The sequence below is a fragment of the Lampetra planeri genome, chromosome 8, assembly GCF_965212315.1.
Source record: "Lampetra planeri chromosome 8, kcLamPlan1.2.h2, whole genome shotgun sequence".
Classification (NCBI taxonomy): domain Eukaryota; kingdom Metazoa; phylum Chordata; class Hyperoartia; order Petromyzontiformes; family Petromyzontidae; genus Lampetra; species Lampetra planeri.
In genome coordinates, this window is record NC_136114.1 from 4,687,333 (window position 1) to 4,701,358 (window position 14,026).

At 43.4% G+C, this 14,026-nt stretch overlaps 1 protein-coding gene across 1 annotated transcript in view; it reads left to right on the plus strand.

Annotated features, from left to right (window-relative positions):
• LRRIQ1 (leucine rich repeats and IQ motif containing 1) overlaps window positions 1–13,401 on the plus strand; it is a 111,717-nt gene extending 98,316 nt beyond the window's left edge. The window contains exon 27 of the mRNA XM_078596747.1: window positions 11,179–13,401. Within this exon, the coding sequence (XP_078452873.1) occupies window positions 11,179–11,345 (167 nt within the window). The 3' untranslated portion in view covers window positions 11,346–13,401. The remainder of the gene's footprint in view (window positions 1–11,178) is intronic.
• Window positions 13,402–14,026: the final 625 nt, after the last annotated feature.

The following is a 14,026-nucleotide window of genomic DNA, read 5'->3' on the forward strand; positions in this document are numbered from 1 at the left end:
ATGAAGGCATTAGGTTTGTTTATGCCTCACATGCCTCAAGTATTAATTGCCATGATTAGTGTGGTTGTACTGTTGATTCGCAAGTGTTTCACTTTAATTGAATGATGGGCGGCTAAAATTACAATTTGCGAGGAGCGGTAGAGATTGACTGCGTCATTCTGCTGCACACACGAACTCAGTACGGTATCTGATACCCCTGCCTCGGGCAAGAATAGCGACTAAGAAGCGGGATTTGTTTGTTAATGTGAGCGCCGATTAATGGTGGCACGGCGCACGAGTGGCTACCGTTGCCAGTCGGCACGGAGTCATTCACCCACTCGCCCCCCCTCCAACGCCAGTTCCATGAAACCTCCTGTTTTGAGATCATGATTGCCGTCTCATTTTTAAATCCTTTATATTAAGTTCGCGTGCTTGCTTGCTTGCGTGCTTGCTTGCTTGCGTACTTGCTTGCTTGCGTGCTTGCTTGCTTGCTTACGACCGTGCAAATCTTTCGGTCGTTTTTTAACCCACTTCCCGTGATCCAATCGAGCTGACATTTTCCACACAGACTCGTTGTGCGAGACAATTAATGTTCGTGAAAAAAAATTCCCAAAATTTTACACTTTTTAGGCAAAAATGTTTTATTTTACATATATTCAAATAGAACTCATTCATGGCTTTGGCTGAACGTCACAGTGTAAGAGCCCAGAGCGTAACCCCTCCACAGGCCGTGGCGGAGTAGCGCAGTTGGTAGCGCCCTCGCTTCCCATGCCAAAGGTCGCGGGATCGATCCCCGCGTCCTCCACAGGCGAATATATTTTTTAAATCCTTTATATTAAGTTCGCTTGCTTGCTTAGGACCGTGCAAATCTTTCGCTCGTGTTTTAACCCACTTCCCGTGATCAAATCGAACTGACATTTTCCACACAGACTCGTTGTGTGTGACAATTAATTTTCGTGAAAAAAAAATTCCAAAATTTTACAGTGTTTAGGGAAAACAAATTAAATATTTAATTACCAATTGCTTAATGGTGGCAGACAATCATCTGACCCATAGGTGGCAGCCATCTCAAGCCAGAGGACGAGAGGACTCTAGCCGCCACGCATATAAAGGATTTATAGTGAAAAACTTTGTTTTTACGGGTTTACTTGTTACCATCCCGATTTGTCTCTTTTAATCAGTTTAGTTTTGATACGTCAGGCTAAAGGTGGCCATTCGCATGCCGCTGGCGTATAATTTGCATGCCTTTCACATGATCGATTCTCGCAATTGGATGCAAATGTCGTGAGCGCAAGAATCGTTTCTCACCGTTGAATCTTTCTTTGCTTGCATGTCTAATCTCTCAGCACCTTACCTGACCCTTCTGTGTCTCCTCAACCCAGTGCCCATGCTTACACATGACACCAGATACTCATTTTAATGCCACATTGACCTAGGGGAGATCCAGGAAAGGTATCACTTGTGACCTGCCAAAGTTGTGCATGGCTGCGAACTAAATTAAGTGAACAAGATTGTGATTCAGTGTGAACATCACTGGGACGCCGAAGTCTGTGTGTGTGCCATACAAAGACAAATATCCCCCCCATATAGCGTTAAACAGACTGTTGGGACAAGTGCTATTGAGGTCGGTACGGCACAAAGGGGCGTGAGAGGCTAGCACCATGCCTGGCCGCCTTTGTCTCCCCAATGCTGGTGCTTACACACTGCACCAGGTACTCATGTAAGGCTAAGTTGACCTCGGGGTGGTCCAAAACCAGTTTAAATACAACTTACAATGGGTGTTGTTAATGGCAAGTGATGTTTAGATATTCATTCTAGATTTGAAGCTTTCGTGACTGCAAGGATTCATACTCTTAGGTTTTTTCGGTAAAGTCACGTAGGTAAAAAATAAATTATAAAAATAAATAATACTAAAAAGATATTCATGATGTTCAGATATTCGCCGAACATTGTTGCAATTATGCACAGACACACACATGCTGAGGCAAGTCTGTTTACAGCATGACGACTGTTGACGTCCAACGAAACGGTATAACTTGTATCCACTCTTCAGGGACGATAGGCCGAGTAAACCCAGGATTTAAACTCGAGTCAAGCTCGCTTACCGCAGCACCACCACCCAGCTGCTGGACTAACGTAGGCCACCCATCAGCAGCTCTCGGCGAGAGCGTGATGAGCCTTGTTCACTTGACGCACATCGCATGCCCACCCCCCAGGTTTTTTTTTCCGCCCCCCCCCCTCCCCAAAAACAAAATCACTACTGAACAGCAAGACGCTCAGGCCAGGGCTTTGCGTATTTATCCTCCGAAATGGCTCCCTTAGGTCACGAATTTTTACACCTTTGAACCGGCTGACCTGGTTGATTTCGTCAACTTCCTTCAAGTTCAGCCCGAGCCACCCCCCGCCGCAATGTGCTATCAATTATATCCTCGAGGGTCACACGGAGGACGCCTCGTAGCTACTCCAGCGGAGGCCGTGAGCTCTCGTGGTGTTGGGGTGCTGTGTTCGGCAGGAACGTTTTGGTTTATGCTCCATGATGGGGTGGTGGTGGGGGGGGGGTGTAACGTTTTGTAATTGTTATTTATATCATGAACGATAGGTTTAATTCGGAAAATACGGAATTGAGTGAAATCTGTGCGTGCTTTAAATTACTTGTGTGTGCGTGTGTGTATAAGGTGCTCCGACACTTTTCCCAACAGTCTGTTAAGGCGATAGGGGGGGGTCTTTTTTGTTGTGTGTGCAATCTGTTGGTGGTGCTGAGTTGTCGACTCCATATTCCCTTGGTGGTGACTCGTCTCACCATAGGATGACCACAGTTGTCTTACAATGAAGCGGTACTACATTATGATACAGATATAATGTATCTTTTTCTAAAACATACATATATTTGCAAACATGTGTATGTACATTGTCTACACATTTATTTAATTGAACAGGCAATTGTAATAAATATAGACCTAAACTGTCAAAAGTATTTCGATTTAAAGCTTTCGTGACTGCAGGGATTCATCTTATTGGTTCTTTCGGTAAAGTTACGTAGAAGGGAAATAATAAAATAATAATAACAAAACATAATAAAATACAATTCTCACGACGTTTCGGCCACAACGCAAGGAGGACGGCTGCTTGCATTGTGGCCGAAACGTCATGAGAATTGTATTTTATTATGTTTTATTTTTATTATTTTATTATTTCCCTTCTACGTGACTTTACCGAAAGAACCAAGAAGATGTCAAAAATAGATTTTGGAAAATTAACAAATGCTAAATGTGTCACTCATGCAATGTGTGTACAGATATCGTGTATGTTACATATGACTAGCATCCCCATTGTATCCACACCTATTGACTGTACATGTTTTGTTATTGAGCACTTATGAAGGCCAGCATTGTATATGAGGGAGTGATGTGGCCAGAACCACGCCCAGCAAATATTTGTCTCCGCAACGATGTCATTGACCATCCCGTTGCAGCAGCTACACTTTATCCAAGGCTGAGTCGACTTAATGAAGCCACAGGCCAGGTTTAGATACCATTTACCACTGGCTGTGAATTGAGGCTAGGAATCAAAGCGAGCTCACAGCAGATTATAGCACGATGCACGAACCACTGCACTACCGCTCATGTAGACAAAGATCTCCCCCATACAGCCTTTCCAGATCAGATCATTGCCACTGGTATAGCCCGTGAACAGGAATCTAACTCGGGATGCCGCGTTCGTAGGGCAGCACGCTAATCGCACCACTGCTGCTCCACACATATATATGTAGACACATTCACACACATCTATAGACTTATTTATACACAAATAACCATATACGCTTATGTAAGTGTGTACACGTTTAAAATTATTAACTTTGCACTCCTATACAGTGACTAGAATCTATACTTAGTACCCCTCATTCCACAACATCATCATAATCACCCCCACTAAGTCTATATTCTGTAAAATACATCAACACTGCTCCATTTCAATAAACGTATGTATCCCGTGTAAATATTGTAAGTAAAGCGTCTACTTTAAATTCAATTGTGTCTAACAAAACATTTGACTTCCTTAAAATCTCAACATTGCTCTGTTTTTTTGTACCGAAAAGAATTCCACCTCATTCTGTAAAAATGTTTCACACTTAGAGTTATATTATTGTTGTTGTCCCCACGTTTCATTCACATTTTGCTGGAAGCCAAGCTTAACATACAAATGTTCTTGTTTAAAAATAAATGGAGTAACGGTCCGGAGAGCGTGATAAGATTCTGGCATAGGCACTGACATACCACCATTGCAAGGCAGCTGAAAAGTAAAAAAAAACTCTGACCCAGACACAACTCCACTAATTGAATGATTTTTTTTTATACTTGACTAAACAAGCAAATGCACATTCCACTCATTGGGATCCTTATTTAGCTTTTAACATTTCTCACCGCTCTGCCAAATTGTGTGGAAATAAAACCTTCTACATTTGTGCAGTTCTTTATTTACCCAAGAAAGCCTCAACATTGACCTGCCTTGGGATGCATCACCGGCTCCTTACTGGGTATTTGTTTTGCTCTCGGCTTTGTAACGCTACTTCCCCTTCCCTTCCTGCCACAGTTTAATGAGAACACGTATTGCCCAATCGGTTTTATATGTGCCAAAATTAATCCTGAAATAAAATACACCTAAATAACCTCAAATCTCGACGAACTGATGATTCGGGATTCACCATTTGACATGTTTTTTGTCGCCAATTCCCAATCCCTTCTTTTGTACCATCTTGTTGCATACCTATCTGCCTCATTTATAGCACAGCAGAAGCTGTATATAAGCACACCTTAGCACAGTTTTCATATAAGCAACACATGCTTCCATGACACTGGTGGGGGAAACAAAGGACAACTTCTGAAACAAGCACACTGCTTCGGACATAACCACGGCTGGCCTTGTACCTATCAACCCATGCGGTTTACCCCGTATTCTTGTGCAGGGAAATTGAGTTTTCAGGTCCATACGGCGTACAACCGTTTTAATACGGGCAACATTTGTGTTGTCTATTTGTTTGTGTCTCTCCCTTGTGGTGGGACTTTGTAGGATGAACGTTGAGATTTGTAAGGGCATTGGGTGACCAATAAGATCTGAATTGGTCTGTAATAAGGTAGGCACTATTTTGACTTAAAACTTTCGTGACTGCAGGAATTCATACTCTTGGTTCTTTCGGTAATGTCACGTAGATAAAAAACAAAAAAAGTATATAACTAAAATTTAAATAAAAATTTGAATAAAAATAAATAAAAATAGCACAAAAAACCCCACGACGTTTCGATCGCAACACAAGCGGTCTTCATCATCATGGGACCTCCTTTGCCAGTACCAGAATATTAGAATAGGTTTTTCTCCTTTTATCTGGAAACAATGCAATTTGTGCATTTTGACCGCAAGTATTGCGGTTAATGCAGACATGATTCCTTGTAAAAGGTCTTCATCAGGCGGAGAGAAGACCGCTTGTGTTGCAATCGAAACGTCGTGGGGTTATTTTTGTAATTGTTTTGCTATTTTTATTTATTTTTATTTTATATTTATTTTATAACTCTTATTTTCTTTTTCAATTTTTTTGTTTTCTATTTACGTGACTTTACCGAAAGAACCAAGAATATAAGGTAGGTACTGACAGGTATAATACTGTCTGTCCAATCTCAACTGGTTTACGTCAGTTACTCTGTCTATGCTGTGTCGTTTAATATTTGACATACTGTCCGTCTCATTTGTTCCATTGATATTGTCCCTGTATGTCTGCTGGACTTCTTTTGCACCGTACGTAGCCAACCGTGCTAATCGGAGGCGCACGGCACCATGTGTGCCACGTATTTATTGTCCCGTCGGTATTGTTCTCATTTGCGTTGTCTTTCTAATGTGTAATGTATTTCACGCACGTACTGTCTTGTTGGTATTGTCCCGTGCGTACATATCTTGTTTGCACTGGCTTCTCTCTTTTGTCTTGTCCATTCCAATTAATAATCTAAGGCAGAAAACTATTTCTTAAGGATGCGCATCAATGAATATTAATGACGATGCTCGTACGTCATTTGACGCGTGTACCATAGGCATAGGAATCAATCTTCATCGATGGATCATTAGATCCCCAATATTTGAAACTTGGATGAAAACCTTGGATGTGACCAGATAACAATCGAAATGCATGCACGGACAATGTAAGGACCTACTTACTTTGCTGCATATTTCAGGCTCATTACCCTGAAGGTGAGTTTTTATTGCATATTTTCACGATCCACCAACCTGACCTCCACATCGCTAGACTATGAGTATGCGTGAAAGCACCTGAGAAATACATTTTTTTACAGAGATGTATTGTTAATGGCAGCTACAAAGCATGCGTGCTTCATGTGCAAGTGTGCATGTAATAGGGCTTGTCAATGCTGGTGTCTCTGATCCAAATGTCGTCGAGCAGTGCTCATCTCCATCATGAAACAAAACCAACCAATTGCTCCGCTGCATTGGGAGTGGTGCGCAATCACGTATAATCATACAAACGAAACATATTCATTCATAACACTGCCCTTTAAAGGACACACATACTGAAATATTAAATAGTTGACATTCTTCTTCTTGGTTCTTTCGGTAAAGTCACGTAGTAGGGAAGTAATAAAATAATAAAAATAAAACATAATAAAATATGTTTTATTTGTATTATTTTATTACTTCCCTACTACGTGACTTTACCGAAAGAACCAAGAAGATGAATCCCTGCAGTCACGAAAGCTTTAAATCGAAAGTTGACATTCTGTCAATGGCCCTTCTTATCTCAGGTATGAAGAAGGGCCATTTCCCAATTCGTTGCATTTATATATATACAGCACAAGCTCTGTTATCTGGCACTTTACCATCCGGAATGCTCTTCATTAACCGGCATCTGTCACAGGCGGCAGTAGAAATCTTCCGTCACGTATCCGGAAACATTCCGACGGACATCCGGCATCTTGCCATGCACTCCACATAGATCTGTTGGTTACAGAAGTTTCAGGATTTTGATGGTGATTCTGAGTGGTGGGTCTGATTCTGATGGTGATTCTGAGTGGTGGGTCTGATTCTGATAGTGATTCTGAGTGGTGGTTCTGATTCTGATGGTGATTCTGAGTGGTGGTTCTGATTCTGATGGTGATTCTGAGTGGTGGGTCTGATTCTGATGGTGATTCTGAGTGGTGGGTCTGATTCTGATGGTGATTCTGAGTGGTGGTTCTGATTCTGATGGTGATTTTGAGTGGTGGGTCTGATTCTGATGGTGATTCTGAGTGGTGGGTCTGATTCTGATGGTAATTCTGAGTGGTGGGTTTGATTCTGATGGTGATTCTGAGTGGTGGTTCTGATTCTGATGGTGATTCTGAGTGGTGGGTCTGATTCTGATGGTGATTCTGAGTGGTAGTCTGATTCTGATGGTGATTCTGAGTGGTGGGTCTGATTCTGATGGTGATTCTGAGTGATGGTCTGATTCTGATGGTAATTCTGAGTGGTGGGTTTGATTCTGATGGTGATTCTGAGTGGTGGTTCTGATTCTGATGGTGAGTCTGAGTGGTGGGTCTGCTTCTGATGGTGATTCTGAGTGGTGGGTCTGATTCTGATGGTGATTCTGAATGGTGGTTCTGATTCTGATGGTGATTCTGAGTGGTGGGTCTGATTCTGATGGTGATTCTGAGTGGTGGTTCTGATTCTGATGGTGATTCTGAGTGGTGGTTCTGATTCTGATGGTGATTCTGAGTGGTGGGTCTGATTCTGATGGTGATTCTGAGTGGTGGTTCTGATTTTGATGGTGATTCTGAGTGGTGGGTCTGATTCTGATGGTGATTCTGAATGGTGGTTCTGATTCTGTTGGTAATTCTGAATGGTGGTTCTGATTCTGATGGTGATTCTGAGTGGTGGTTCTGATTCTGATGGTGATTCTGAGTGGTGGGTCTGATTCTGAGTGGTGGGTCTGATTCTGAGCGGTGATTCTGAGTGGTGGTTCTGATTCTGAGTGGTGATTCTGAGTGGTGGGTCTGATTCTGATGGTGATTCTGAGTGGTGGGTCTGATTCTGATGGTGATTCTGAGTGGTGGGTCTGATTCTGATGGTGATTCTGAGTGGTGGGTCTGATTCTGAGTGGTGGGTCTGATTCTGAGTGGTGGTTCTGATTCTGAGTGGTGGTTCTGATTCTGAGTGGTGGGTCTGATTCTGATGGTGATTCTGAGTGCTTACGGAAGTCATTACATACAGTACTGCACTATTGTATACTATACTATAAACGGGCCCCACTTGTTCTCTACAACTGAGTGGTGGGTATCTCTGTTTAAGAGTTTATTATTTATGATATCATCGTTAAAATATAGACTTAGTTTATTTCTTGAAAAGTATTATGTACTTGGAAAATTCAGTGAATAATACGTATAACTCTCACATTGATTAACCAGCACTATCCATTCCCCATGGATGCCGGATAACAGAGCTTTTTGCTGTATGTAGTTTTCCTTTAAGGGCAGCGTTATTGACGAATGTTTTGAGCTTTTCTCATCCCCCATTGGCAGCTCTGACCCATTGGTGGAAATTCAGCATTCCTATGGTGTGGCCGTTCCATCACATAGTACAGCCACTGTTTACTTCTGACAATGTGGTACTCATTTTATTGGCCCTGGAGGGATGCTGTGCCGAGTCGACCCCCCCGACCGCGACCTTCCGATAGCGAGCCGAGTGCTCTAACCGCAGCACCACCCGGAGATGACCACACACCAACTCTTCATCAAAGGATTCCAATCCATCTCACCTCATCTATGACTCGGGCGTGGTGTGCGCAGTTATGGCGAGGCAAAGGTACGAGCTTAATAAATACCGACACCGTAGGGCATCACGTGTCATGAGATGTGGCGTCTGTTTTGTTTTGTTTGTTGCGCTGCGATTGTGAGCGTGTATTATGTTTGGATCTTGTTGCAGCGCGCTCATCACAGAGCAAACGTGCCTCACAAAGCCGCGGCCATGTGTTGTTACCGCAAACCCCTGCTTTTATTTTCTCTCCACTATATTCCAAGGCACTCCTAAGCTTGGCAATGTGCTGTAGTCACGACACATCTCACAGCCGCAGGCTTTACTTTCCTAGGAAAATAAAATAAGACCTTTAAATAATAATCGTAAAACATTTTCCGAGTCCCTTTTGGTAAGGGTAGCGTTTCCATCTTTCGCCATATTCGAGATATCGAAGCAGGAGGATTTGTGAACAGGGTTGTGCCTTTCAGATTTTTTTTGCCAGGAATTTCGATCGCCGGTCAACTCTCCGGACTCGTTCTAAAGAACTGACGACGTTTGGCTGCTGTGCATAGAAAATGCGCGCTTGCAAGCGGGGATTTTTAGAAGCACTTTTTCAACGTGCCAAAAATCTTAAAAAGATTTCACCTGTCACGTTTATTTTCATGAAAGCATTGGTAACGTTTTATCCCACACAATGTCGATTGTCACTCATCTTTGTTGACAACCGTGAGCCCTTGATGAATATTCCACATTTCCATGGAGAGGACTAGTTCCGCCGTGGTGGCGTGGCCCAGCGGTGGTGCGTTCGCCGAGTGTTGGTTCGAATCTGGCAGGCCACCCTGGTTATTACTTCGGGTGTGTATTAACCATAACACACGCGCCGTCTGCTTCACAGTGGACGTTAAAGACCCCCTGACGCCATTCAAAACAAGGAGCCCATTGTGTGCTAGCATCACGGTTCAACTTGCTAAAAATCTGAAAAATTGCACAGAAAATTATTTCATTGAGGTTACACATAGCAATAATCGGCACTTACTGTGAAATAACTGCAGACTGTCTTCAAACAGCACCTTGGTGATAGCCGTGTGCTATAAGAATTGCACGGATACCAAAATATCATTATTTTGACCACAGGAGAGTCAAAAGCCGGGATGATGACTGAATGGGATTATATCCCTGAGGTGAGCACTCTAACCACGGCACCACTCGGTCGGATTTAGTTATGGCACATGTAAAGCTATTGCCGTTTGTCTGTATCGGTCCATAGAGCTGATGGGCCCTGCGTTCCTCAATCCTTGGCTCTTACAACTTCTAAATGCTTGCACAAGCTATTACATCCCCTGCCATGTGGTCTCAGTATGGCCTCTCGCTCGCCAAGTCTGCTGGAGGCTACACTTCACAATGTAGCCCTTTGCTCAATATCTCCTGGCATCAAAATATTTACGCGAGATCTGTTTTGTTTGCGTTTGTCACAACACATGCCTCGACCATTCTCTTCCCATTATTTGTCTTGGTATTTTCGACCGATTTTATTTAATCTAACACACCTTGGAATTGAGCCCGTAATTTCTTAGCTCTGCGATAATGCATTTTGAAAAGGGCTTGAACGTTTCACGTGCATTGTCTTGCTTCCAATTATTTATATTCAGGTTTGATTCGTGTGGCGTTTAGTTACCAACGTGGAGCGGGGTATGTTAAAACTGACTGCTGATTACCGTGTGAGAACAAAAGGGTCGAACCACTGGGATCCTGGGTCAGGAATCTGGGCCGCCACCTGTGATTGAACTTGATTCGCATGCGGAGTGAGTTCATGGTCTAATTTTCCCAGTGATGACAGCGCTGAAGAACGTACACTATTAGCTGGTTATAAGCACACCCCATGAGAGTACGGCCAAGTGTGCTTATACGCAAAGTGCACCTTTGTCAGAAGTGATTGCTTCAGTGATGTGTGTTTTTTATACCAGAACTATTCAAAGTCGGATGTAATTTGCTGCTCATTTGAGAATTGAGGTCGTAGTGGTCTCCCATTTACAGCCCTGAGCCAGTTGGAGAAATTCCACATTTCTATGGCAGAGGCCGAGTCTCTTCCTATGACAGCCATTGGTGATTTATTTACAAAATTGTACCGATTTTTCCAAACCCAGACAGATTATGAGTGAACCTACAAACCAGGATTCGAATTGCGAATCATACCCTCTACTGCTAAACCACCTGGCCCGGGTTATATAAGGCATGCTTATATATCTTATCTTCAACTCTATATACATTTATATCAGTTTACCTTGTCAATTAAATTCACTCAGGTTCCCATGCCTGTCCCAGCCCGGCGAATCCTCTACAAAGTGCACAACGTTCCCAACCGAACACTTACCCCTTGCCCCGTGCGTGCCTACGTCTCTCCCCCCCCCCCCCCCCACGTGCCTGCCTCCCCTGCAGGCGACAAGGCTTGGCCCGGGGTCCCGGCTCAAGGCCCCACGCCGGTCCCAGCCCCAGGCGGTTCAGCCCCGGCGTCTCGCCCGAAACAACGAATCTCGTTCCGTGACGCCCCCGTGCAACTCAGCGGGGGTTGGGGGGGAGGTCGCAAGCACGGCAAGCCCCTGTAGCCTCCCCAACGCAAACCCTTTGCCAGCCGTCCCGCACACACTTCACGGGCATCGTTGGTTGGAGGGGACGCGTTCACTGCAGTGACTTCGCCATCAATCAGTCTTTATGTTACGTGCCAATATCGCCCTCAATACAGTAGGCATCGGTGCAGAACGAGAACGGGGCGGGGGGGCACAGAGCAATGGGAATGAAAAAAGTTAAATTCAACCGTGCGCAAAATAAAGTGCAACCGTGCGAAACGAATAGCATAAGAAAGGTTATTTGAAAATACTAAATAAGTAACATAAGTTTTTTTTTTACATTTTACATGTGATGAGAAGGCAAATCTGAGTAGATGCATCCTGCACAGACTACGGAATTGAGAGAAACCCGGCGCATTTCGGATGTCCTGTGGCAGGCAAGCAGGGTGTTCCAGAGTTTTGGGGCTACGCTCGAGAAGGTGAATCCCCCCAAACGGCTCGTCCCACAGAGGTTCAGTAGATTAGAGAGGTGCCCAGGTGGATCAAGGGGGGACGGGGAACTGATCCCGTTTGAGAGCACTTGAGCCAGCACCGCTGTGATCATGGGTTTTAAAACGGTGCCAGCCACACGCGTCTACGCTGCGCTGGGTTTTCAGGCGTAGCCAGTCGATGGTTTCAACCCCGTCATGAATAATGTAATTGAAATGTAACATTAAAGAATAACAAATATTTTATGACAACAAAAAAAACATTACATTTTGGGGTGGGGTTCACTTAAATTGTCACAATCCAGGTCTGGGAACTGACATTTTTGGTTTGATTACTGTGCATTGGACACTCTTTGATGAGAATGTGAGGAGGTGCATGACACGTCGCAGCCCACTGAAGCGCACGGCCTAACCGGTGGTTCTATGATAGAATCGGCCACCACTCCTTCCCAGCTCCAGTTGATGCACTGCTCACTACTCGAGATGGGAATGTAAATGCCTTTATCTCATGACATTTAAAACAAAAATACATCAAGGTCAGCAAAAACTAGAGAGGTTTTGTTTAAACAGGGTGAGGTTTTATAATTGTAAAGCTTTATTGTGAAGTGCCAGGTGTCTGAATAAGGAGTAATGTTTGTGCTACTGTACAGGTCAGAGTGTTGAACCTTAGACCATCTACTCGGAAAATTACATCTGACCTCTCAGCGACATGCAGATGATGTTTGAAATTTCACGGCAGGCTAAGGGTAGCTACTTTGAATTTCAGGATAGAACAAGGCAGGAGAAAATGCGTGTATATTATGCATACCTGTCAACCCCTTATCAGTGCCTACCTTATTGCAGACCAATTCAGACCTTGTTGGTCACCCCGTGCCCTTAGAAATCTCAAAGTTAATCCTACAAAGTCTCATCACAAGGGAGATACACAAACAAATATACAACACATTTTGTTGCCCGTATTGAAACGGCTGTATGCCGTGTGGAACTCAATTTCCCTGTCCAAGAATCCGGGTAAACCGTATGGGTTGACAGCTATGAGGATGGTGGAAGACATGTTTGTGTCACGGGCATTGCCGTGGCACGATGATGAAGACCTAAAGCCTTGTTGTGAGCTCCTGTAAGAGCAGACTTTCAGGGTTGTCGGCTGTGCAACAGTGACAGGATCTGGCAGAAGGAAGGAGGAAAATAATTGGTGTGGTGACATCAGTTGCATCTCCGTCAGTGCATACAATGTGTCACATTCTGTGATGTCAACAGTGACTCCTATGTGTAGACTGGTCCCCGCCTTATCAATGTGGAAATGTCATGACTACGTCTGTCGTGCCACTGGATGAGTACAGCACTCACTGGAGCATGGAGACACTTAGATTATTTTTGTTTTATTATTGAAATTGCTCCATAACTCGTCACACATATGACTACTCACGTGTGTTGTGTTACAGGGTTATAGAATGATTAATTTCCTTCGAACTGGCTCAGCTGGTTATTGCATGAACCGCTAACATACATTCTGGCTCGCTTATATACGAATTTATATCGTTTTACATTTGAGAATGTTCTGTAATTCGATTAAATAAATGGCAAAATAAATTATTTCAATGAATGCAGTTGTTTTTTTTACACGTATCAATGTGTCTTAATTTGACTGAGAAATGTCAGTTTTATAGCTTGTATGCGTTAACAGATTGAGTTTCATGTTGTGCTATTTGTAATGCGTCTAATTGTCAGATATAATAATATGTCAGGCAGTGTAAAATATCCACATGTAATATATGCACACGTAAACAATTCCGTATGTGACATATAAACTTCTGTTAGTTGACTTCGGGTGAGGCCCGTTGAGCTAAGAAGCAAGGTTTTGTCAATTGCACCCCAGCCAAAGCAGCTGATACGGTATCAGGAAAGTTGAATGAGGTTGGAGGGTTTACAGGCGCTGCGTAGAATACATTGCACAAACAACTAATAAATAATAAAACAATAAACAACCAGAGCTATTTACAATGGAAATCTAGTCAAGCAATTCAAATCAACATTTCCGCAGGAAACTCGCATTTCGCATATAAAATGGAACTTTTAACAGCCATCGAATTACAATTGCATTTGGTATTTTGAAAATGTCTTGCCAAAAATGGCATTTTAAAAATGGCATTTGATACGTGCAAAAACTACACAAGATAGTCATCACCAGCTTTGCGGCGGAATGCGAGGCCATCGACATGCGCACCAGCACCT